Source organism: Salvelinus alpinus, chromosome 12 (genome assembly GCF_045679555.1).
Source record: "Salvelinus alpinus chromosome 12, SLU_Salpinus.1, whole genome shotgun sequence".
NCBI classification, from domain to species: Eukaryota; Metazoa; Chordata; class Actinopteri; order Salmoniformes; family Salmonidae; genus Salvelinus; species Salvelinus alpinus.
In genome coordinates, this window is record NC_092097.1 from 5,809,449 (window position 1) to 5,834,015 (window position 24,567).

At 44.8% G+C, this 24,567-nt stretch overlaps 1 protein-coding gene across 2 annotated transcripts in view; it reads right to left on the reverse strand.

Moving 5' to 3' along the window:
• The window catches only part of LOC139536523 (copine-5), a 201,506-nt gene that overhangs the window by 3,405 nt on the left and 173,534 nt on the right, over positions 1-24,567 (reverse strand). For both annotated transcript variants that reach the window (XM_071337084.1, XM_071337083.1), the window contains 5 exons: positions 18,968-19,149; positions 18,551-18,678; positions 16,013-16,115; positions 3,066-3,123; positions 557-630 (listed from right to left, as the gene is read on the reverse strand). In XM_071337084.1, coding sequence (XP_071193185.1) covers positions 557-630; positions 3,066-3,123; positions 16,013-16,115; positions 18,551-18,678; positions 18,968-19,149 — 545 coding nt within the window. The remainder of the gene's footprint in view (positions 1-556; positions 631-3,065; positions 3,124-16,012; positions 16,116-18,550; positions 18,679-18,967; positions 19,150-24,567) is intronic.

Sequence of the window (24,567 nt, forward strand, 5' to 3'; positions counted from 1 at the left end):
GGGCGGCAGGTCGCCTAGTGGTTAGAGCGTTGGGACAGTAACCGAAAGGTGGCTGGATTAACTCCCCGAGCTGATAAGGTAAAAATCTGTCGTTCTGCCCCATGAACAAGGCAGCTAACACAATGTTCCCCGGTAGGCCGTCATTGTAAATAAGAATTTGTTCCTAACTGACTTGCCTAGTTAAGTAAAGGTAAAAAAATACACATTAATACAGATAAGGCTCATCTTTTGTACGGCCTTCACCTTATTGTTCTTTTACACAACAGTTAACCAGCATTCCCATTTTTACTCTGTATACTTCCTGTTTTGAAATTCGTTGAAACTCCTCTTGAAAGCAATTTAACAAAGCAATGTAACCTTCCATTCATCCATTTACTTAAACCCCTCTTGTACAATGCCTGTACAAAGCCTTACTCTGGATAAAGACCTCCTGGAAAACCCAGACATGTCTACTGCTCAAGGTACGATGTGTTTGTTCATAGCTGTGTTCATGGTCAGTTTGCGTCACTGAACTGTGTGTGTGCGCGTGTGCTCGTGTGTGTGTGGTGTGAGTCACCTGGACAATGTCTCTCTCTGCAAGCTTCCCTCTGGATGAAATTCTGATGTCATCACCATCCAACTCCACCATAGCTGCAAGGTAAAGAGATCACACAAACCGGACATGTACACGCACACATTTGTTTTGAACCAATATGTCTCAAGGTTAGTCTCGTTGAGATGAACATGACGAAATACAATTTCTGTGTTCTGTGCATTTTCAAGGGTGTGTTTGCCTAGTACAGATGTAGGATCTTCATTAGAGATGTATTGCTACAGCAGGATAACAATCCAGCAGCAACAGAACATGTATTATTATTACGTAGATTAGAATTCATATACATTTTTGTAAGGGTTGACACATTTTTCCTCTGGGAACATCAAGTCTGACGTTTTGAAAGTGGAAATTAGAAACTTCAGAAGCCTTTTTAAACCTCAAATACAGGGAAGTACTGGGACGAAAGTAAGACTTGTCGTTTTTTTGTCCCTAATTACTCAGAGATCGATAGAACTAGAGACACCATATTTTACAACAAACAACTTATATGCAGTGAATTCGGAAAGTATTCAGACCCCTTGACTTTTTCCACATTTTGTTACGTTACAGCCTTATTCTGAAATGGATTAAATAAATAGAAATCCTCAGCAATCTACAAACAATACCCCATAATTACAAAGTGAAAACAGGTTTTTAGAAAATCTTTTCAAATGTATTAAAAATTAAAAACAGAAATACCTTATTCACATAAGTATTCAGATTATTTGCTAGGAGACTCAAATTTGAGCTCAGGTGCATCCTGTTTCCATTGATCATCCTTGAGATGTTTCTACAACTTGATTGGAGTCCACCATAGGTAAATTCAATCGATTGGACTTTATTTGGAAAGGCACACACCTGTCTATATAAGGTCCCACAGTTGACAGTGCACGTCAGAGCCAAAACCAAGCCATGATTAATTGTCCCGTAGAGCTCCGAGACAGGAACCAAACCCTGAGGTGCCTTATTGCTATTATAAACTGGTTACCAACGTAATTAGAACAGTAAAAAGTACTTTTTGGTCATACTCGTGGTATATGGTCTGATATGACACGTTTTTCAGCCAATCAGCACTCGAAAAACCCAGTTTGTAATTTAGAACTCTACGTGGAACTCGTCAGAACCGGGATGAACCCAGCCATTAGCCCTGATTGCTTTAAACTACATTACATTAAAACCCCCTCAACACCATACCACTCCACTCTCCTCCACACACAAACACGCATGCACTGCACGTACAGTAGGCAGACGTGTTGTCTCTCTCTCCCTCCCTCTCCTCTACCGAATCAAATGAGTTGCTAATTGTCTTGCAGGCCAATTCGTCGAACTAATTGCTAGAAGTGAGAGCGAGTAGGGGCTACAGCTACTGTCCCTGGCTGCTGTGTGTGAATTGTAGAAATTGAATCGCTCTCAATAACTTATATAGAACAAAAATATCAAATGTAACAATTTCAACGGTTTTACTGAGTTTACAGTCCATATAAGGAAATCAGTCAATTTAGATAAATAAATTAGGCCCTAATCTATGGATTTCAACTGACTGGGACAGGGGCACAGCCACTGGGGAGTTTTTCCCTACAAAAGGGCTTTATTACAGACAGAAATACTCTGCAGTTTCATCAGCTGTCCGGTTGGCTGGTCTCAAGACTATCCTGCAGGTGAAGAAGCTGGATGTGGAGGTCCTGGGTTGGCGTGGTTACACGTGGTCTGCGTTTGTGAGGCCAGTTGGACGTACTGCCAAATTCTCTAAAACGACGTTGAAGGCGGCTTATGGTAGAGAAATGAACATTCCATTCTCTTGCAATAGCTCTGGTGAAAATTACTGCAGTCAGCATGCCAATTGCACACTCCCTCAAAACTTGAGACATCTGTGACATTGTGTTGTGTGACAAAACTGCACATTTTAGAGTGGCCTTTTATTGTTTAATCAGCTTCTTGATACGCCACACCCATCAAGGTGGATAGATTTTATTGGCAAAGGAGAAATGCTCATTAACAGGGATTTAAACAAATTTGTGCACAACATTTTATAGAAATAAGCTTTTTGTGTGTATGGAACCCTTTTATGATACATGGGACCAACACTTTACATGTTGCGTTTATATTTTTGTTCAGCATAGCTTTCATGCCAGGTTAATGGTGATAATGAGAATATGGACGGAGCGTAGATTGCTTTTTGATTAGTTGACTGTATCAATTGGGCACTAACAATCAGCCTCATACATTAAATAATACATAATTGGATCTTCGTAGAGTTTAAACATTAAATACTAGGTTATATTTGAAACATTAAATACCAGGTTATATTTGAAACATTAAATACTAGGTTAAAGTTTAAACATTCATTTTAAACGAGTTTTAGTAGAGTTTCAGGCAATGTGAGTATTGAGCAATAATACCAGGTAGTAACGTTTTCCTTTGAAATGTATTGCTATAAAAAAAAAATACAACAACAAGTATTATAAACTCTAAGTGAGATGTAGCTACTTACCGTCAAACTCAGCCTGTCCCACTCCCACGATGATGATGGACATGGGCAGTTTAGCTCCCTGAGGAGAAGAACAGGAACACACCATAACGTCATAGAGACTCTGATGGTCGTTCAACACAACCAACAAATCCTAACGCTTAACTCTTGACATGACCACTTCACAACTCCAAAACACTCTTGATATGACATACAGTACATGTAAAGTACATCCATTCTCTTTATTCCATATAGACAGACAGAGACAAATTGAAATATATTCGAGGCTGTTCCATTCAACCTTATCTATTACACATATAATCATGTATAAGTTAGAGACGTGTAGGAGACATGGGTCATTTACTTTCCGGAGAGACCAATGAGTCTCTTACATGCTATACTACACACGAATGCACACCCACACAACTCCAAGAGGGCAGTCGCATTCATTCAACATCACAGTGAGTCTCCATTGTTGTTGACCCAGATGTGATCTCCATGCTATATATTCTGTGACATCTACATGGTTAAAAACCCAGTTATAGGTTAGTACACCACACCACTAATATTCTGGAGAGGAGTCACTTTAGCTTGCTGAAGGACCATTAACTATGAATGGGTCTTTATTGCTGCAGACACATGGAGTACAGAGAGAGAGAGAGCAGGGCATTGTTACTGCGTGATCTGAACCATTTCTGACCTGTCTGCATCTCTCTCTGTGTGCAAACCCACCGCTGGTGTGCGTGGCCAAAGACCACTATTTTCAAGTTATGTGACCATAGCACCGGTTCCAATCTAAGTGCCATTGCCATTTAGCAAATTACCAGGCGGTGCTATGGTCAGATGACATTAAAATAGAGGTCTTTGGTCAAGCACACCAATGCTGGGTTTGGCCTTTCGAAAGAGCAATGCCAACGGCTCAGTGTCGTTACCCTAGCAAGGGGAGGGTGCTGGAGTATTGAAAACAGGGGATCCAATCATTTTGACCGTTATCTTTATATTTTGTTTTTATTACTTGTTAAACAAAATCTCTTTCTCTGAGCAATTCTATTAGTATAAAATAACAGAATTGGCGCATGCAATACACAGTGGCTCAGTATTCGTATTATTTATTCCATACAGCACAGTCTTTCTTTGCTCATCTTGATCAAGGAAGCCAATAAACATTGGTAACGTGTTGATTGGGTAGGAGTTGGGAGATTGAAGATGCCTGTGAGGTGGGAGTGGGGAGGCAACCCTTCCCGCCAATTACCCTCCCAACCACTCCCAAGACAAGTCCTGCGGAAACAGGAACGGGAGCTGGAGGAAGTTGCTCCGAGACTATGATCCAAGGTCAATTTTACTTAGGATTGAGGGAACTGATCTGAAATACCTTGTAGTTATTTGTGCTTAAATCATAAAAAATATATATTTCAGATGGATGCATATTCTCACAGAAACGGCATTTGTCTCCAGCCCAAGACTAACGCAGTGTGTCAGCTGACCTGGTTTGTTACGGGGGCGAGATCTACTTCTCTGTCTTGTCATCTCTGTTATTACCCCGAAACAGATTGATGATCCCAAAGTATCAGTGTTCAACACTGTCACAGTCCCTGTCCTCCCACGCTACATGTATACGACACACACACACACACACACACACACACACACACACACACACACACACACACACACACACACACACACACACACACACACACACACACACACACACACACACACACACACACACACACAGCTCATCAAGTATTTATGCTGCTAAAATATGCTGACGTGTATGGGGGGGGGGGGGGGGGGGTTGGGGGGGCTAGGAGTGTGAGTGGGTGGACTTGAATTAATTAAACTACAAAAATATACCAATAAAATAACTGTTAGATAATAACTGTTAGATTGAGGATGGATTGAGAGGCCTGTTTTTCATGTCTTTCTCTCTCCTGCTCCCCACCTCCCTCACTTTCTCCCCCTCTGTCATTCCTGTCAATTCAAACACACTGAAACTGACAGTAGCTTGAATTAGAGATACGCCATGGCGATTGGGACTGTAGTCAGTTAACAATAGAACCGCTGGGCTTCTCGGCCTCCATGTACCGCTATCAGGCGTCCCCTTTAGTCTACTTATCAGAATTATCCACTGTGTTGTTATGACAACCGGGCTATACTCGTATTCTTAATATCATCCGTAAATTGACAGTTGATACTCCTGATCAGAAAAAAGGGTAGTGTTTTATAATGCCTAAATTGGCAAACGACCAATCTCCTTAAAAGGTTTATAGACCAAAAAAAGATGCAGATTAGGAGCAGTGTGTGGAGGTGACTGTGTCTGTGCAGAGTAGCGTAGTTTAATCATGACGGGCCCCGATGCCCCCCAAAAATATGGGCCCCTATCACCACCCATATTTCCCTTAAAATGTAAATAATTTTGTTGGTAAGGCTGTGTGTTAATATTACTAAGCATTGTAACAGCAGAGCAGAACCTAATCTAAGGGCACATTTGAAGCTGTTTCTAGAGAAGCCGCAATATAGCCAATACAATCAACGCTATGGACGGCGGTCAGAAATAAACCCGTATAAGTCAATCAGCACCACGGAAAGCACAAAGCGGTCAAAAAACACCCTATTTTATCTGCAAATAATAGGCCAATAGCCTATATTACAAAACATAAATATATAGATCAATCTCTTGACTGAAACACCGAAACACAGCTAATGACCGAATGCATGCTCGCTGAAGTTATGCACGGCGGCAAAACTGACATACCGGAATTTCAAACGATCTGCCTCCCACAGAGGCCTATAGCAAAAACACCAGCAAATCAATGAAGTGGACCATTCAAACAGATTGCTTAAATGGCAGCATGCATTTCAACAGTATATGATGCGTATGTGCTTACGATTATTCTTATAGCCTAGTTAAACGTATATAGGCTATGATGACCATGAAATGGCTCAGAACATGGTTTCAAAAGACAGATCGAGCATAGTCGTAGATTGACAAGCAACGTAAATGAATATCGGCTGTCTGGGAAGCCTGCCCTGTAAAAATCTAAGCTTACTCACTCATTTGATTGGCATTCGACGGGCCTTGCGCTCTGCGAAGTCATGGACAATCACATTGAAATTCATGGTCCTGGCCCTGGTGTTTTCAATGGACAGAATGGCCAACCCACAAAGTCTCTCCTGTCCCATGCTGCTCCTTTGGTATGATTTTCATTATTTTCCATTTGGAAAAGGAGCGCTCGGCACTGACTACCGTTAAAGGCAGAGTCATACAAAAGAGCATCGCTGTAACTACTTCCCCAAATGTAGCAGTGACTGAATTGTTTACATTCTTAGAAACAGGCCCTGAAAGAGAGTAATTGGCCAGGGAAGCTTGCTGATGTATCTTTGCTGTAATGTTCAGCCGGCCGGCTGAACCATCTGCGTTGGCCAGGGTAGTGGGATGGATGGAGTCAAACAGACTCGATGTTGCCCGCATACTTTTAAGACGGTTTGACAGCTGGTGGATAGCGATGTCAAGATTTGCATTAAAGACGTTGACTCTAAAACTACTCTCCCCATCAGACAGTCGCTCGTCCTCGCATAGCTCGATCATCCACTTCCCTTCATTCACTTCTGGAAGTTTACCCAAAAGATGAGTGAACCATTCCTTCACCTCATTAGACGAGTGGGAGGCCCCGGTGCACAACTTAGCAAGAGGACTTGTACATTAGAGTGTCTAGTTTGAGAAACAGATGCCTCACAAGTTCTCAACTGGCAGCTTTATTAAATAGTACCCACAAAACACCAGTCTCAACGTCAAAAGTGAAGAGGCAACTCCGGGATGCTGGCCTAGGCACTATTTTTATCTAGACACTTTCTGTTTTTGATATTGCTACTAACCATTTCATTGTACTGTTTACACCTTCTGTATCCAGTGCATGTGACAAATCAACTTTTTATTTTATTTGATACAGTGTGTGTTTACCAGAGACGGTAATGTGAAGAACAACATGACCTGCACCAAAGACAGATTAGGATATAGGCCAAGGACTAGATCAAGTGTATTTTTACCTGGAGTTTTTCCTTATTGTAGGCTACTACTTTCACCACTTTTAGTCTTGAAATCTTTGGTTGTTTACTAAACTAATCACCCTGTTCAGCAAATGGCCTCACATGTGAATCCTTAAAGAGATGGGTGGGGCTAAGGCTTAAGAGGGTGTGAACGATGTTGAATGGGTGTAGACAAAGAAGAGCACTCCAGTAGGTGTACCAAAACATTAAAAGGGCCATTTTCTCAAAAGTGGGGTTACAATTTTATCAACTTTCAAAGAAGAATTACTTTCCCATTGTTCTTCAACTGCAGTGTAGGATATACCATGTTCTAGCTCTGTCTACTTTTATCCCATGTAAAAAAACACAATTTCAAATTTTGCTACATAAGACCGAATCAAGGCTTTCGGTCACATATCTGCGATGGTACACTCCAGGGACCACTCAACAATGATCACAAAGATGTGATCGTACGCGTCAAAGGGTTAAGTTAGGAATAGGTGTGGGAAAAAGAAACAGGTATACAGGCTCTAAATACTTTTCTGCTTGTGATAAAAAAAAACATTTTGACAGCTGAGTAATGTAAAATAAAATGATTTAGGAAGTCAGAGAAGCAGGAGGATGTTGCTTTCAAAATGGCTGATTTATTTTAGTTACAAAATCAAACGGTAGGAGGCGTTGGCGTATGGCGGTTCTAGTGTTTTTTTCCTTCTCAATTTTTAAAAAAATATATACTTTTTCACCCCTACCCTACCATCCCTACCCTAATTGGAGTAAACTAACTAACAACAGTACTTCTACTACTACTTACAGCTATTTTGCAAGGGATGGCCATTTCGATAGAGGTATCAGGCCTTCTTGTGTGGACAGCTGGACTTTCGGGAGCTAAAGGGGAGTGGGTGAAGACTCAGGTTCCAGACCAATTTTCTCTCCTTCCTCCAAAAGTGTACACTTGTACACTTCCCTACACTGGTTTAAAAGGAAATGACTGGTATAACACATTTGATGTAAACTCCCACTAGCCCATGGCTATACCAATCCAAGGCTTTTACTTTTGTGGGAAGTGGTGAAGGAGACATTATTGGGACGCATCCTACACAGTGGTGTAAAGTACTACTTAAGTAGTTTTTTTAGGGTATTTGTACTTAAATTCACTATTTATATTTTGGACAACTTTTACTTTTATTTCAATACATTCCTAAAGGAAATAATGTACTATTTACTCCATACATTTTCTCTGACACCCAAAAGTACTCATACATAGCAGGACAGGAAAATGGTCCAATTCACACACTTCTCAAGAGAACGTCCCAGGTCATCCCTACTGCCACTGATCTGACATACTCATTGAACACAAATGCTTAATTTGTAAATGATGTCTGAGTGTTGGAGTGTGCCCCTGGCTATCCTCAAATTAAAAAAATAAAAAATTTTACTCAAGTACTGGACCAGCAGTACACCACAGGAAGTGATGTCACAGTAGTTTAACATGTCCATCATCCACTCTGAGACCACCGTCCATAAAAAAAATGTGTAGGAAGCCTGGGGCTGTCTAACTGATTAGTCCTGTCTGTTTCTATAACACTCATTCAGAGGCGACGCGCATGCACGTATGTGTGTTTGCTGCTGATGAAGCAGTATGAGAACAGTGAGCGTCTTCTGTGTGACACACCAAAGGACTTCTGACCAGAGCCTGAGAAGCCAATTACACCTACGTCGGAGTCTGTGACTCATAAATAACGTCATTCACAAGTCGTCAATTATGTCCTGTGATGTCCCACTGAGAGACAAGAAACCATCCCAGACTTTGAATGAAGAAGACATTAAGCCTAGCACGACATTTGGAGGACTCCCCTCTAGAAGTGACATTTGAGAACCACAGTGTGATACCACAGTGTGATACCACAGTGGCAAATGAATGTGTGAATCCAACTAAGAGCTTTGCAGCGCAACGCTAAACTTCTCCCCTGTTTTGGTCCCGAAGCTACCACGCTGTATTAGCGTGAAGCACACCCGTGCACATGAGCAGATACTCTGTGTGACCGTGTGATCTCAATATCTGCGGTGCTGTTCTTTGCGACATCGTCTCGCTGAGTCTTCCTTTATGTCTCGGTTGTAATCAACTGAAACGGCAATGTCCAAACTCTCTCCGTGTATGGGTCCTGGACTAGAGTAGCCTACAGAACAGGTCTACAGAGAGAGTGCTGGATGAATGATGTCCAAAACAGATTTGAACCACATAGGAAACACCGGGGAACCAATAATGTCATGTTTTGTCTTTGATCATGTCTTGTCCCTGTGCTTCCCTCTGCTGGTCTTATTAGGTTCTTTCTCTTTCTCTCTCTCTATCGTTCCGTTCCTGCTCCCAGCTGTTTCTCATTCTCCCTACGACCTCATTTACTCTTTCACACCTGTCCCCTGTTTTGCCCTCTGATTAGAGTCCCTATTTCTTCCTCTGTTTTCCGCTCCTGTCCTTGTCGGATTCTTGTTTGATGTTTGCTGTTCCTGTGTCCTTGTTTCGCCCTGTCGTGTTCTTTGCCTTCTTCAGATGCTGCGTGTGAGCAGGTGTCTATGTCAGCTACGGCCAGTGCCTTCCCGAAGCGACCTGCAGTCTGTGGTCGCGTCTCCAGGCGTTCCTCTCTATTGACGAGAGGATTTCAGTTTCCTGTTTTGGATTACCATTGATTATATCCAGGAGAATCATTATTTGTTTAATACTGGAATAAAGACTCTGTTACTATTACGTCGCTTTTGGGTCCTCATTCATCAGCATAACAGAAGAATCCGACCAAGATGGACCCAGCGACTATGGATTCTCTCAACACTGCCGTCGAGTTCCAGGGAGCAATGCTCGGCAGACACGAGCAGGAATTGTTTGCTGCTCGTCATGCCGTTGAGACCCTGGCCGCTCAGGTCTCCGATCTCTCTGGACAGTTTCAGAGTCTTCGTCTCGTGCCACCAGCTACTTCCTGGTCTTCCGAGTCTCCGGAACCTAGGGTTAATAACCCACCATGTTACTCTGGGCAGCCCACTGAGTGTCGCTCCTTTCTCACCCAGTGTGATATTGTGTTCTCTCTCCAGCCCAACACGTACTCAAGAGAGAGAGCTCGGATCGCTTACGTCATATCACTCCTTACTGGTCGGGCTCGGGAGTGGGGCACAGCTATCTGGGAGGCAAGGGCTGAGTGTTCTAACGATTATCAGAACTTTAAAGAGGAGATGATACGGGTTTTTGATCGTTCAGTTTTTGGGAAGGAGGCTTCCAGGGCCCTGGCTTCCCTATGTCAAGGTGATCGATCCATAACGGATTACTCTATAGAGTTTCGCACTCTTGCTGCCTCCAGTGACTGGAACGAGCCGGCGTTGCTCGCTCGTTTTCTGGAGGGACTTCACGCTGAGGTTAAGGATGAGATTCTCTCCCGGGAGGTTCCTTCCAGCGTGGACTCTTTGATTGCACTCGCCATCCGCATAGAACGACGGATAGATCTTCGTCATCGAGCTCGTGGAAGAGAGCTCGCGTTAACGGTGCTTCCCCTCTCCGCATCTCAACCATCTCCTCCCACCGGCTCAGAGACTGAGCCCATGCAGCTGGGAGGTATTCGCATCTCGACTAAGGAGAGGGAACGGAGAATCACCAACCGCCTTTGCCTCTATTGCGGTTCTGCTGGACATTTTGTCATGTCATGTCCAGTAAAAGCCAGAGCTCATCAGTAAGCGGAGGGCTACTGGTGAGCGCTACTACTCAGGTCTCTCCATCAAGATCCTGTACTACCTTGTCGGTCCATCTACGCTGGACCGGTTCGGCTGCTTCCTGCAGTGCCTTGATAGACTCAGGGGCTGAGGGTTGTTTTATGGACGAAGCATGGGCTCGGAAACATGACATTCCTCTCAGACAGTTAGGGAAGCCCACGCCCATGTTCGCCTTAGATGGTAGTCTTCTCCCCAGTATCAGATGTGAGACACTACCTTTAACCCTCACAGTATCTGGTAACCACAGTGAGACCATTTCCTTTTTGATTTTTCGTTCACCTTTTACACCTGTTGTTTTGGGTCATCCCTGGCTAGTATGTCATAATCCTTCTATTAATTGGTCTAGTAATTCTATCCTATCTTGGAACGTTTCTTGTCATGTGAAGTGTTTAATGTCTGCTATCCCTCCTGTGTCTTCTGTCCCCTCTACTCAGGAGGAACCTGGTGATTTGACAGGAGTGCCGGAGGAATATCATGATCTGCGCACGGTCTTCAGTCGGTCCAGAGCCAGCTCCCTTCCTCCTCACCGGTCGTATGATTGTTGTATTGATCTCCTTCCGGGGACCACTCCCCCTCGGGGTAGACTATACTCTCTGTCGGCTCCCGAACGTAAGGCTCTCGAGGATTATCTGTCTGTTTCTCTCGACGCCGGTACCGTGGTGCCTTCTTCCTCTCCCGCCGGAGCGGGATTTTTCTTTGTTAAGAAGAAGGACGGTACTCTGCGCCCCTGCGTGGATTATCGAGGGCTGAATGACATAACGGTTAAGAATCGTTATCCGCTTCCCCTTATGTCGTCAGCCTTCGAGATTTTGCAGGGAGCCAGGTGCTTTACTAAGTTGGACCTTCGTAACGCTTACCATCTCGTACGCATCAGAGAGGGGGACGAGTGGAAAACGGCGTTTAACACTCCGTTAGGGCATTTTGAATACCGGGTTCTGCCGTTCGGTCTCGCTAATGCTCCAGCTGTCTTTCAGGCATTAGTTAATGATGTACTGAGAGACATGCTGAACATTTTTGTTTTCGTTTACCTTGACGATATCCTGATTTTTTCACCGTCACTCGAGATTCATGTTCAGCACGTTCGACGTGTACTCCAGCGCCTTTTAGAGAATTGTCTCTACGTGAAGGCTGAGAAGTGCGCCTTTCATGTCTCCTCTGTCACTTTTCTCGGTTCTGTTATTTCCGCTGAAGGCATTCAGATGGATCCCGCTAAGGTCCAGGCTGTCAGCGATTGGCCCGTCCCTAAGTCACGTGTCGAGTTGCAGCGCTTTCTCGGTTTCGCTAATTTCTATCGGCGTTTCATTCGTAATTTCGGTCAAGTGGCTGCCCCTCTCACAGCTCTGACTTCTGTCAAGACTTGCTTTAAGTGGTCCGGTTCCGCCCAGGGAGCTTTTGATCTCCTCAAGAAGCGTTTTACATCCGCCCCTATCCTTGTTACTCCTGACGTCACTAAACAATTCATTGTCGAGGTTGACGCTTCAGAGGTGGGCGTGGGAGCCATTCTGTCTCAGCGCTTCCAGTCTGACGATAAGGTCCATCCTTGCGCTTACTTTTCTCATCGCCTGTCGCCATCGGAACGCAACTATGATGTGGGTAACCGCGAACTGCTCGCCATCCGCTTAGCCATAGGCGAATGGCGACAGTGGTTGGAGGGGGCGACCGTCCCTTTTGTCGTTTGGACTGACCATAAGAACCTTGAGTACATCCGTTCGGCCAAACGACTTAATGCACGTCAAGCTCGTTGGGCGTTGTTTTTCGCTCGTTTCGAGTTCGTGATTTCCTATCGTCCGGGAAATAAGAACACCAAGCCTGATGCCTTATCCCGTCTCTTTAGTTCTTCTGTGGCTTCTACCGACCCCGAGGGGATTCTCCCTGAAGGGCGTGTTGTCGGGTTGACTGTCTGGGGAATTGAGAGACAGGTAAAGCAAGCACTCACTCACACTGCGTCGCCGCGCGCTTGTCCTAGTAACCTTCTGTTCGTTCCTGTCTCTACTCGTCTGGCTGTTCTTCAGTGGGCTCACTCTGCCAAGTTAGCTGGCCACCCCGGCGTTCGGGGTACGCTTGCTTCTATTCGCCAGCGGTTTTGGTGGCCTACTCAGGAGCGGGACACGCGTCGTTTCGTGGCTGCTTGTTCGGACTGCGCGCAGACTAAGTCAGGTAACTCTCCTCCTGCCGGTCGTCTCAGACCGCTTCCCATTCCTTCTCGACCATGGTCTCACATCGCCTTAGACTTTATTACCGGTCTGCCTTCGTCTGCGGGGAAGACTGTGATTCTTACGGTTATCGATAGGTTCTCTAAGGCGGCACATTTCATTCCCCTCGCTAAGCTTCCTTCCGCTAAGGAGACGGCACAAATCATCATTGAGAATGTGTTCAGAATTCATGGCCTCCCGTTAGACGCCGTTTCAGACAGAGGTCCGCAATTCACGTCACAGTTTTGGAGGGAGTTCTGTCGTTTGATTGGTGCTTCCGTCAGTCTCTCTTCCGGGTTTCATCCCCAGTCTAACGGTCAAGCAGAAAGGGCCAATCAGTCGATTGGTCGCATTTTACGCAGCCTTTCGTTTCGAAACCCTGCGTCTTGGGCAGAACAGCTCCCCTGGGCTGAGTACGCTCACAACTCGCTTCCTTCGTCTGCTACCGGGCTGTCCCCGTTTCAGAGTAGTCTTGGCTACCAGCCTCCTCTGTTTTCGTCCCAGCTCGCCGAGTCCAGCGTTCCCTCCGCTCAGGCTTTTGTCCAACGTTGTGAGCGCACCTGGAGGAGGGTCAGGTCTGCACTTTGCCGTTACAGGGCGCAGACTGTGAGAGCCGCCAATAAACGTAGGATTAAGAGTCCTAGGTATTGTCGCGGTCAGAGAGTGTGGCTTTCCACTCGTAACCTTCCCCTTACGACAGCTTCTCGCAAGTTGACTCCGCGGTTCATTGGTCCGTTCCGTGTCTCTCAGGTCGTCAATCCTGTCGCTGTGCGACTGCTTCTTCCGCAACATCTTCGTCGCGTCCACCCTGTCTTCCATGTCTCCTGTGTCAAGCCTTTTCTTCGCGCCCCCGTTCGTCTTCCCTCCCCCCCCCCCGTCCTTGTCGAGGGCGCTCCTATTTACAAGGTACGGAAGATCATGGACATGCGTTCTCGGGGACGTGGTCACCAGTACTTAGTGGATTGGGAGGGTTACGGTCCTGAGGAGAGGAGTTGGGTTCCATCTCGGGACGTGCTGGACCGTTCGTTGATTGATGATTTCCTTCGTTGCCGCCAGGGTTCCTCCTCGAGTGCGCCAGGAGGCGCTCGGTGAGTGGGGGGGTACTGTCATGTTTTGTCTTTGATCATGTCTTGTCCCTGTGCTTCCCTCTGCTGGTCTTATTAGGTTCTTTCTCTTTCTCTCTCTCTATCGTTCCGTTCCTGCTCCCAGCTGTTTCTCATTCTCCCTACGACCTCATTTACTCTTTCACACCTGTCCCCTGTTTTGCCCTCTGATTAGAGTCCCTATTTCTTCCTCTGTTTTCCGCTCCTGTCCTTGTCGGATTCTTGTTTGATGTTTGCTGTTCCTGTGTCCTTGTTTCGCCCTGTCGTGTTCTTTGCCTTCTTCAGATGCTGCGTGTGAGCAGGTGTCTATGTCAGCTACGGCCAGTGCCTTCCCGAAGCGACCTGCAGTCTGTGGTCGCGTCTCCAGGCGTTCCTCTCTATTGACGAGAGGATTTCAGTTTCCTGTTTTGGATTACCATTGATTATATCCAGGAGAATCATTATTTGTTTAATACTGGAATAAAGACTCTGTTACTATTACGTCGCTTTTGGGTCCTCATTCATCAGCATAACAAATAATGAGAAAACCACACCTCAATACACTATCAAGCTATGGCAGACTAATAGAGAAGCAGTGTGCTAGTCACCTAACTCATCTCTAAGGGATATACTGTACCTCGAGTAAAGCCATGTTTTGAAACCTCCTCAGAAAGTGTGAGAGACATGAACAACGTGATCTGTGACATTTGCAGAGTCAGATTGATGCTAACATCAGGATGTAGCGTGAGGCTCCTATAGAGTCTGAGGGTGTTGACGGGGCCGTGGTAGAATCACGCATGACACAATTAATCGTTGAGTGGAGAAAGAAAATGTGTCAACGTGTCTGATTCACTAGGGGCCCTGATATGACATGAACTGTTTTAACATGACATGAGCCCGAGAGGAGAAGAGAGAGGGAGGGAGAGCCTGAGAGCAGAAGAGAGAAAGAGAGAGGGAGGTACATAGAGAAAGAGGGAAGGAGGTAGGGAGAGACAGAGAGAAAGAGAGGTGAAGTAAGAGAGAAAGAGAGAGGTGACGCAAGACAGAAATAGAGAGAAATGAAAAGAGAAAAAGAGGTAGAGCGAAATAATGAATTGAGAGAGCATTGCTTTGCTTTGGAGTACTGTTGTGTTCTCTAACTGAGTGACAGGTTCCATAGTGTCCTGTCCCCCCTGCTCCAGCTGTGTTATGAATGATACACAGCATGGACCTCCCCCCGTTACCTCCCTCGCCTTCCTCCCTCCGTTACCTCCTTCCCTTCCTCCCTCCGTTACCTCCCTCCCTTCCTCCCTCCGCCAGCTGTAGAGAAGTAGGTCAGTGTTCCTGAAAACACTCTCCGGAGGACACACACACACACCATCCTGTCCAGCTCTTTGAACTGAAGAGGACGCTCAAAGCATTTCTACTTCACACTCCTGTTTCAGAGAAAACACTCAAATAATCAGTTACACAAAATTTGATTCCATCACCATCAAAAGAGCAGAACTGAAAGGAGTAGAGGCAGCAGGGTTGTATGCAGGTAGAGGTGCAGTAGTCAGTCAGAGAGGCCAAGCAAGATAGAGCAGCAGGCAAGATCTTAAAAGGAAGGTGTGGCTGTTCTAACGGTTTGACTAACAGTCGCAAATTCCCTTTAAATCCAGTGTGCTGGAGGTCTGGCCGATTCCACGCAGATGACTTTCTCTTCATTCTTTCTCTTCGTTTGATTCTCTCTCTCTCTCTCTCTCTCTCTCTCTCTCTCTCTCTCTCTCTCTCTCTCTCTCTCTCTCTCTCTCTCTCTCTCTCTCTCTCTCTCTCTCTCTCTCTCTCTCTCTCTCTCTCTCTCTCTCTCTCTCTCTCCCCCCCTCTCTCTCTCCCTCTCTTTCCTCCTTCCTCTTCAACCACTCTCTCTCTCTCCATCTCTCCTTCTCTCCAGACTTACATTGACGATGGCCTCCTTGGTCTGAGCCATGTCTGATATGACTCCGTCTGTGATGATGAGGAGGACGAAGTACTGGGACCCGTCCTGAACCGCTGCAGCATAACTGAAGAGGAACACACAACCGCACACACACACGCACGCATGCAGGCAAGTCAGGCAGGCAAGTACGCGTACACACAAACAGGCGCGCGCGCCCACGCACACACACAAGCGGATTGTGAGTAAAAAGCGAACACACCCTGAACCAAACTCAAACTCACTGTGACCAATGACAGGCTTGAATGTCATTCTTTATCTAAAGTCATTGTACTCCCTCTCCATCTTCTCCACTCCAGTCCCTTCTACATTCCAATGTCTATTAAATTGAAATACTATACTCTGATATCATTCTGCGGATTGATAACATTCATTCTATTCATTATCATACCTCGAAAACACTTTGACCTCAAACACTGCAGGATATGAAGCCGAACTACGCCGTGCGTTTCAGTGATCAACTGAGTGTCTGTGTTCAATTGTTCCCTCTGTCTGGAGTCATTTTCTCCCTTTCAGCCCAACTCCATTCACATGGTAATGGCTAGAGGACTGACTGTTACTGTGCCTGGAGGGACATATTCAGAACTCTTTTATCTCTATGGTCTTATCTCTCTTTGTTTGAAAAGTTATCAGACTGCGGACTAGGTGTGTGTTTGTGTGTGTGTTAGTGATGCGCGGGTCAGCTGTTTGAGCACCCACACCAGCCCGCAAATGCTAATAACCCATCCGCAACCACCAGACTGTATGTGATAAAGTGAAAATCTGAGTCCCGTACCCGAACCAATCCGCAAATGACAGGCCTTTTAGATAGGCCTATGTTACTGCTCATCATTTCCAACATTTTGGTAGGCTATTTGTTCGTCAACTTGTCTATAGACACATGCATCTTCTGTTCTGTTATTAGTCCTACTTGTTGCCCCGGAAGACTAAACAAACCCTTCCTCACCAGAATGATGTCATAGATGGATAGAATGAATGCTTCAGTCTAGTTGACATAAGTAAAAGCTTGTTTTCTTTTCCTCTTATATCTCTGCTTCCCTCGAGCAGCAAAGACGTTTAGGGACTGTGGATAACATGCAATAACAAATTACGGGCACATTTCCAAATGACATCAGTTTGACCGGTTTTAAGGGAATGGGGAACATGTTTCTGATAAGATTTCAGTTTGGCTTGGATGCATATTTTATGTTTTTGAAATGCTATCAGCTTTTATGATGCTGATAAAGTACGCACCTTTACAGACGGTCCCTAACTGTGGTTGAAATGCTATCAGCTTTTATGATGCTGATAAAGTACGCACCTTTACAGACGGTCCCTAACAGCACATTCATTCTCTCAAGATGCTGAAAGAAAAAATAGCTGGAAAAGCTGGAACTGCTATCATACTCTTTTACCGTTTCACCAAATCTTCCCCAAACATTAGACTGCTATTCTGGTCCTCCCTTTTATTTATTTTCAACTCTCCATTTCGCAGCATTTCTCTTGTTGAATTAAACTGACATTCTTTTTGCCTGAGTGGATCGATGTTAACTTTTACTGTTCAAGTTCCCAAAAGGCAATTGCCGTGTATTTGGCACGCTACAGTTAGGCCCTAAAGCTTCGGCTACACACTAACGGCAGATAAAAAATTCTGAAAGAAAAACCTCAACGTAGCCTATTGATATGAATTGCACAGGAATTATACATTTATGATTTTTTTTGTGTGCAATTGTTTTATCTTTATTCAACCCGACCAGCACCCACACGTTCCTCATCCACACAATACTGTATTTCATGGACCTAAACCCCGGGTAATGCGGGTTACGAGTCAACCCGCGCATCCCTAGTGTGTGTACCCCATCACCCCTCCTTCCTTATTAACCGCCATCCCAAGCGTGTGAGTGTGTGTACCCCATCATCCCTCCTTCCATATTAACCGCCATCCCTAGCGTGTGAGTGTGTGTACAGCAGAGTCTGCATGCATCTCTCATTTCTCCACTTCCCACTCCTCCTCTAATGTGATCAGAGTGCTTGCCCTCTCTGACTCTCCGAGTTATGTTGATATGTTTACGTCGAGTGCTCCGCCGCCAGCCTGGCGAGTCAGTAATTGATTCATTCGCTCACAGAGCCAGGGCGTTAATGTGTGTCACATCCTGTGTTTTGGGGTTTTTCTGTCCATTAAAAGGCCAATCGTCACAGCCTTTGGGGTCAGAACAGGAGTGAAGCCCGGGGATGGAAGACTGAGTGTGAATTACTGGGATTACTGTAGTCGAACAACTAGACGGCAAGGCTGATCTCTGACAGCAGCAGAGAACGAGGCATTTCACGCTGGCTTCCACTGCTGATCATCTGTGACAGCAGACTTGTGAGTGTGTGTGCCTTTATGTCTGCCTGTGTGTACAGCATGTGTGTATATGAGTGTGCATGTGTGCATGAGTCTGCCTGTATGGACGTGTGTATATGTATGTGTTTGCAAACGCGCGCCTGCATTTGTGCGTTTGTGCGCGTGTATGCGTCCATTACCTGGCCACGTGGTTGACTACAGGGGCGAAGTTGGTTGGTCCGTAGAGCTGAACAGTCTTCAGACTCTCGTGATAGGCCTCCAGGATGCCATCTATACCGTTACAGTAAGGGTTCTCTACGTTACCGTTCTGGAGAGGAGAAACAACAGAACAATCAACAGGTTGAAAACAGTTTGCTCTAGTTTATCTGTACCGTTAAAGTCGGGCTTCTCTCACCTTCTGGAGAGGAGAAACAATCAACAGGGTAAAATCTCTTGTATTTAATAAATCAATATCTTCTTTCTGGAGTGGACAATCACCAGGTGAATTTGGTGAGTCAAGTCAATTCAAGCCCAGTCAAGTCCAGTCCAGTTTAGTCCAATCTTGTCCAGTTCAGTTCAGTAACAAGTGACCAGAAAGGGCTCTGTGTTTGACTCACCAGTGGGAACTCGTGTGAGACCCGTCCATCCGGGGGCAGTTTGGCTCCGAAGCCCAAGGCAGGGAACATCTTATCACTGTCGTAGTCCTGGATGATCTCCCCTACAGCCTTCAAGGCCATGGCGTATGCATTCATCTGGTACGGGTTCATATAGTGTAGAGAAGTGGACTGGGATGGGTTACCTAGGGAAGGGGCAGAAGGCATAGGTCAATATACAGTATGACCAGTTTGTTCATTGTTGAAGGGGGCTGGAATGCTGTTGCAACTACATCAAGCGCAGCAGGTTCATGCAGAAACCCAGAGTATTGTCATCAGCCTGAATATGTTGCTCTACGTAAGACATGGCAGTCTATTTAGTCAATCAGGTTCTGTACACACATTATCTGATGGCTGCCATGCACAAGCTATGCGCTGGTGTTCTTAGTGACATGCTATTGCGGAGGACAAACTTGCCATAATTGGAAATAAATAAATAAACACACACTTAAATAGATGAATAAATGAATACATAAATACATCCGCACATAATTAAATAAATGAGCAAGGGAATACTAAAGTGCTGACCATAATTCATTCATTTTCTCGACCCATCTGTATGTATCTAATTATTTACCTATGTATTATCTAATTATTCAAACTTTAAATAATTTCATTCATTTCTATATTTATTTCTTCCTCCAATATGATAATAATGGGGTGTCAATCAAACGTTGGTGGGTGGTATCTAACACACCATTGGTTGATCAATAAGAGCTACGACACTAATGTGTGTGTAAACTCTTCACAGTTGTGTTCTGTGGGTGTCACTGAGTAGGCTGATATGCCATGTCGTGGACCCAAGATCCATAGGTAAGGCAGTACAGTGCATACAGTATGCCCCCATTGCAATTATAAAGTCTAATACATCCGAACTAGGATTTCAACTGATTTGTACTTTTTTGCTTAATTAACTAATTATTGTCTTTTATTGAATTTATATAATAACATTCCAAATTTAAGCATTATCTGCAGTCGTGGCCAAAAGTTTTGAAAATGACAAATATTAATTTGCACAAAGTTTGCTGCTTCAGTGTCTTTAGATATTTTTTGTCAGATGTTACTATGGAATACTGAAGTATAATTACAAGCATTTCATAAGTGTCAATGGCTTTTATTGACAATTACATGAAGTTGATGCAAAGAGTCAATATTTGCAGTGTTGACCCTTCTTTTTCAAGACCTCTGCAATTCACCCTGGCATGCTGTCAATTAACTTCTGGGCCACGTCCTGACTGATGGCAGCCCATTCTTGCATAATCAATTATGCAATTAATTACAATTCATCTGATCACAAATTCATATAGAAATGTGAGTTATAGATCTGCCATTCTCATTAAAAGCAAGTCTAAAACTGGTTCTATGTGTGCTATTTCTATACTTTTTGTTCTTTTACTTTTGGTTTTGTACACAAGCTTCAAACAGCTAAAAATACAATATTTTGGGTTATTGAAAATATATTTCACAGTGGTTTAGATGGTACAGTGATTCTCTAGTCTACACTATACATTTCGTGTTTTGTGACATAAACTGAACATTCTGGAGTACATGCAAATTTCCATCATACAAACTGAGGCAGCAGAATTTGTGAAAATGTATATTTGTGTCATTCTCAAAACTTTTTGCAAGCTATTTACGCAATTTTCTGGTTGCTAAAATTCGAATAGTTCATTTAATTTCAGTTTATGTCACAAAACACGAAATGTATAGTGTAGACTAGAGAATCACTGTACCATCTAAACCACTGTGAAATATATTTTCAATATATACACTAATCCGGACCCTTATAAGAAATCCTGCTACGCCCTCAGACGAACCATCAAACAGGCAAAGCGTCAATACAGGATTAAGAATGAATCCTACTACACCGGCTGAATGAATCCTACTGATCCTACTACATGTGCGGACCAACTGGCAAGTGTCTTCACTGACATTTTCAACCTCTCCCTGACCGAGTCTGTAATACCTACATGTTTCAAGCAGACCACCGTAGTCCCTGTGCCCAAGGAAGCGAAGGTAACCTGCCTAAATGATTACCGCCCCGTAGCACTCATGTCGGTAGCCATGAAGTGCTTTGAAAGGCTGGTCATGGCTCACGTCAACACCATCATCCCGGAAACCCTAGACCCACTCCAATTCGCATACCGCCCCAACAGATCCACTGACGACGCAATCGCACTCCACACTGCCCTTTCCCACCTGGACAAAAGGAACACCTATGTGAGAATGTTCATTGACTACAGCTCAGCGTTCAACACCATAGTGCCCACAAAGCTCATCACTAAGCTAAGAACCATGGGACTAAACACCTCCCTCTAAAACTGGATCCTGGACTTCCTGACGGGCCGCCCCCAGGTGGTAAGGGTAGGCAACAACAGCCCCTCAGGGGTGCGTGCTTAGTCCCGTCATGTACTCCCTGTTCACCCATGACTGTGTGGCCAAACATGACTCCAACACCATCATTACATTTGCTGACGACACAACAGTAGTAGGCCTGATCACTGACAACGATGAGACAGCCTATAGGGAGGAGGTCAGAGACCTGGCAGTGTGGTGCCAGGACAACAACCTCTCCCTCAATGTGAGCAAGACAAAGGAGCTGATCATGGACTACAGGAAAAGGCGGGCCGAACAAGCACCCATTAACATCGACGGGGATGTGTGGAGTGGGTCGAGAGTTTCAAGTTCCTTGGCGTCTATCACAGTCCAAACACACCAAAACAGTCGTGAAGAGGGCACGACAACACCTTTTCTCCCTCAGGAGACTGAGAAGATTTGGCATGGGTCCCCAGATCCTCAAACAGTTCTACAGCTGCACCATCGAGAGCATCCTGACCGGCTGCATTACCGCCTGGTATGGCAACTACTCAGCATCTGACCGTAAGACACCACAGAGGGTAGTGTGTACGGCCCAGTACATAATTGGGGCCAAGCTTCCTGCAATCCAGGCCCTAACTAGGTGGTGTCAGAGGAAGGCCCAAAAATGGTAAAGTCATAGACTGCTCTCTCTGCTACCGCACGGCAAGTGGTACCGGAGCGCCAAGTCCAGAACCAAAAGGCTCCTTAACAGCTTCTACCCCCAAGCCATAAGACTGCTGAACAATTAATCAAATGGCCACCCGTACTATTTACATTGACGCCCCCCCCCCCCCCTCCATTTGTTTTTACACTGCTGCTACGCGCTGTCTATGAGCTATGCATAGTCACTTTACCCATACCTACTTGTACAAATTACCTTGGCTAACCTGTACCCCTGCACATTGACTCGGTACCGGTACCCTCTGTACATAGCCTTGTTATTGTTATTTTCTTGTATACTTTTTATAATTTTTTGCTTTAGTGTCTTCAGTCAATATTTTCTTCACTCTTTCTTGAACTGCGTTGTTGGTTCAGGGCTTGTAAGTAAGCATTTCACTGTTTCACCTGTTGTGTTCGCCGCATTGTGACAAATAACATTGGATTTGATTTGATTTTGATTTGAACACAGCTCAAAAAAAATCACAAGGATTTAGAACTCTCCTTCTCTTCAACCCTTCAGAGATAAACTACCACCTGCTCTCACCAACCCCGTCACACAATGACTGGGAATAGGAAGGAATACTCTGATAGGCTAGGAGCTTAATGGAAGGGTGGGAAATAGAAAATGAACTGCTGAGCTAGAGGCTCCAAATAAGTGGAGTGATTAAACTTAAGTGTGGCCTTTTAGACTGTGGTAAGGAGGGTGCATTCGGCCATTTTGGGTGGCATTTGGTCTCTGAAGCAGTGCTATTATGGGGCACAGTGGTCATCCATTTCAGGCACAGCGTGGTGGTATTGACCATAGGCACTCAGGAAGAAAGGCAGGGGGCGACCCAAACCCAGAGCAACACGTATAGTACGGATGAATAGTGAGGTTTTGCGTGTGTGTGTTTCCAGTTTTATTAGTCACATGTACAAGTACAGTGAAATGCTTAACTTGCAAGCCCTACCCAACAGTACAGTATTCAATATCAAAATAGTATAACGAATAAGAAAAGTATAATACAAAATTAAACAAGAGAAATAGAAAATAAGAGAAAGAAAAAAATATGAATGTAAGCTATGTACAGGGTCAGTGGCAGTACCACATATACAATGTATGGGATACTGGAGTATTTGAGGTAGATACCTTATATACTGTACATAGGCAGAAATGAGGAGAAAGTGACTGGTAGCAGGATAAATAATAATAATAGTAAACAGTGTGGCAGCAGTATAAATGGTGCGTGGCGGTGAGTGACTGTGTATAAGTGTAAGTGTGTGGGTGTTAATGTGTGTGTGTGCGTGTGTGCAAGAGTGTCAGTGTAGGGCGGCAGGTAGTTTTAGCGGTTAACAGAGTTGGGCCAGTAACTGAAAAGTGGCTGGTTTGAATCTCCAAGATTCAAATCTGTTGATTTGCCCTTGACCCTAATTGCTCCTGTAATTTGCTCTGGATTAGAGTTTAATTTTTTTTATTGTAGCCCTGATGGGTGGATGTACATGTAAACAGGACTGAAAAGTGACTGAGAGCAGGAATATATTAATGGTAATGTAAACAGGAGTAGTAGTGACCAGTAGCAGGATAAAATAGATATATACTAATGGCAATCAATGAACAGTAATGTAGTGGTAGTAATACATCTAATCAATAATCATTTTAGCAGCAGTGTGGCGTTAGTAATGAGTATGCGAGTAAGAGTGACAGTGAAGGTGTGTGTGTGTCTGAGTGGGTAGAGACCTGTGGATGGACATAGAGTCAGTGTGGCGTGTCTGTGGGAGATGGAGAGCAGTAGTTGTTTGCCATTTAATAGCCTTATGGCCAGGGGATAGAAGATGTTTAGGAATCTGTTGGCCTTGATGCACCGGTACCGCCTGCCGGACGGGAGCATGGAGAACAGTCATGTCTCGGGTGGCTTGTCTCTGGCAATTTTCCACCTGACCTTCTGGGGCGCTATGCAAATTGGAGTGGGTCCAGGTTGTCTGGCATAATGGAGTTGATGTGTGCCATCACCAGCCTTTCAAAGCACTTCATTATGACAGATGTGGCAGTTTGGCAGTTTTTGGGAAGAGGAATGAAGGTAACCAGTCTGTGAAGACGCCTGCCAGCTGGTCTGCACATTATTTTATTTAACCTTTATTTGACAAGGCAAGTCAGTTAAGAACAAATTCTTATTTACAATGAAGGCCAACCCCGGCCAAACCTGGACGACGCTGTGCCAATTGTGCGCCACCCTATGGGACTCCCAATCACGGCCGGTTACCTTAGTGCTCTCACACGGGAGCCCATATGCACTGAGGACACGCCCCGAAATACCGTCTGGCCCTGCGGCCTTAAGAGTGTTTTTATTTATTATATATATATATATATATTTGTACTTTTACCCCTTTTTCTCCCCAATTCCGTGGTGTCCAATTGGTAGTTACAGTCTTTCTCATCCTGCAACTCCCAAACGGACTTGTGAGAGGCGAAGGTCGAGAGCAATGCGTCTTCCAAAACACGACCCAACCAAGCTGCATTGCTTCTTGGCACAATGCCCGCTTAACCCGGAAATCAGCCACACCAATAG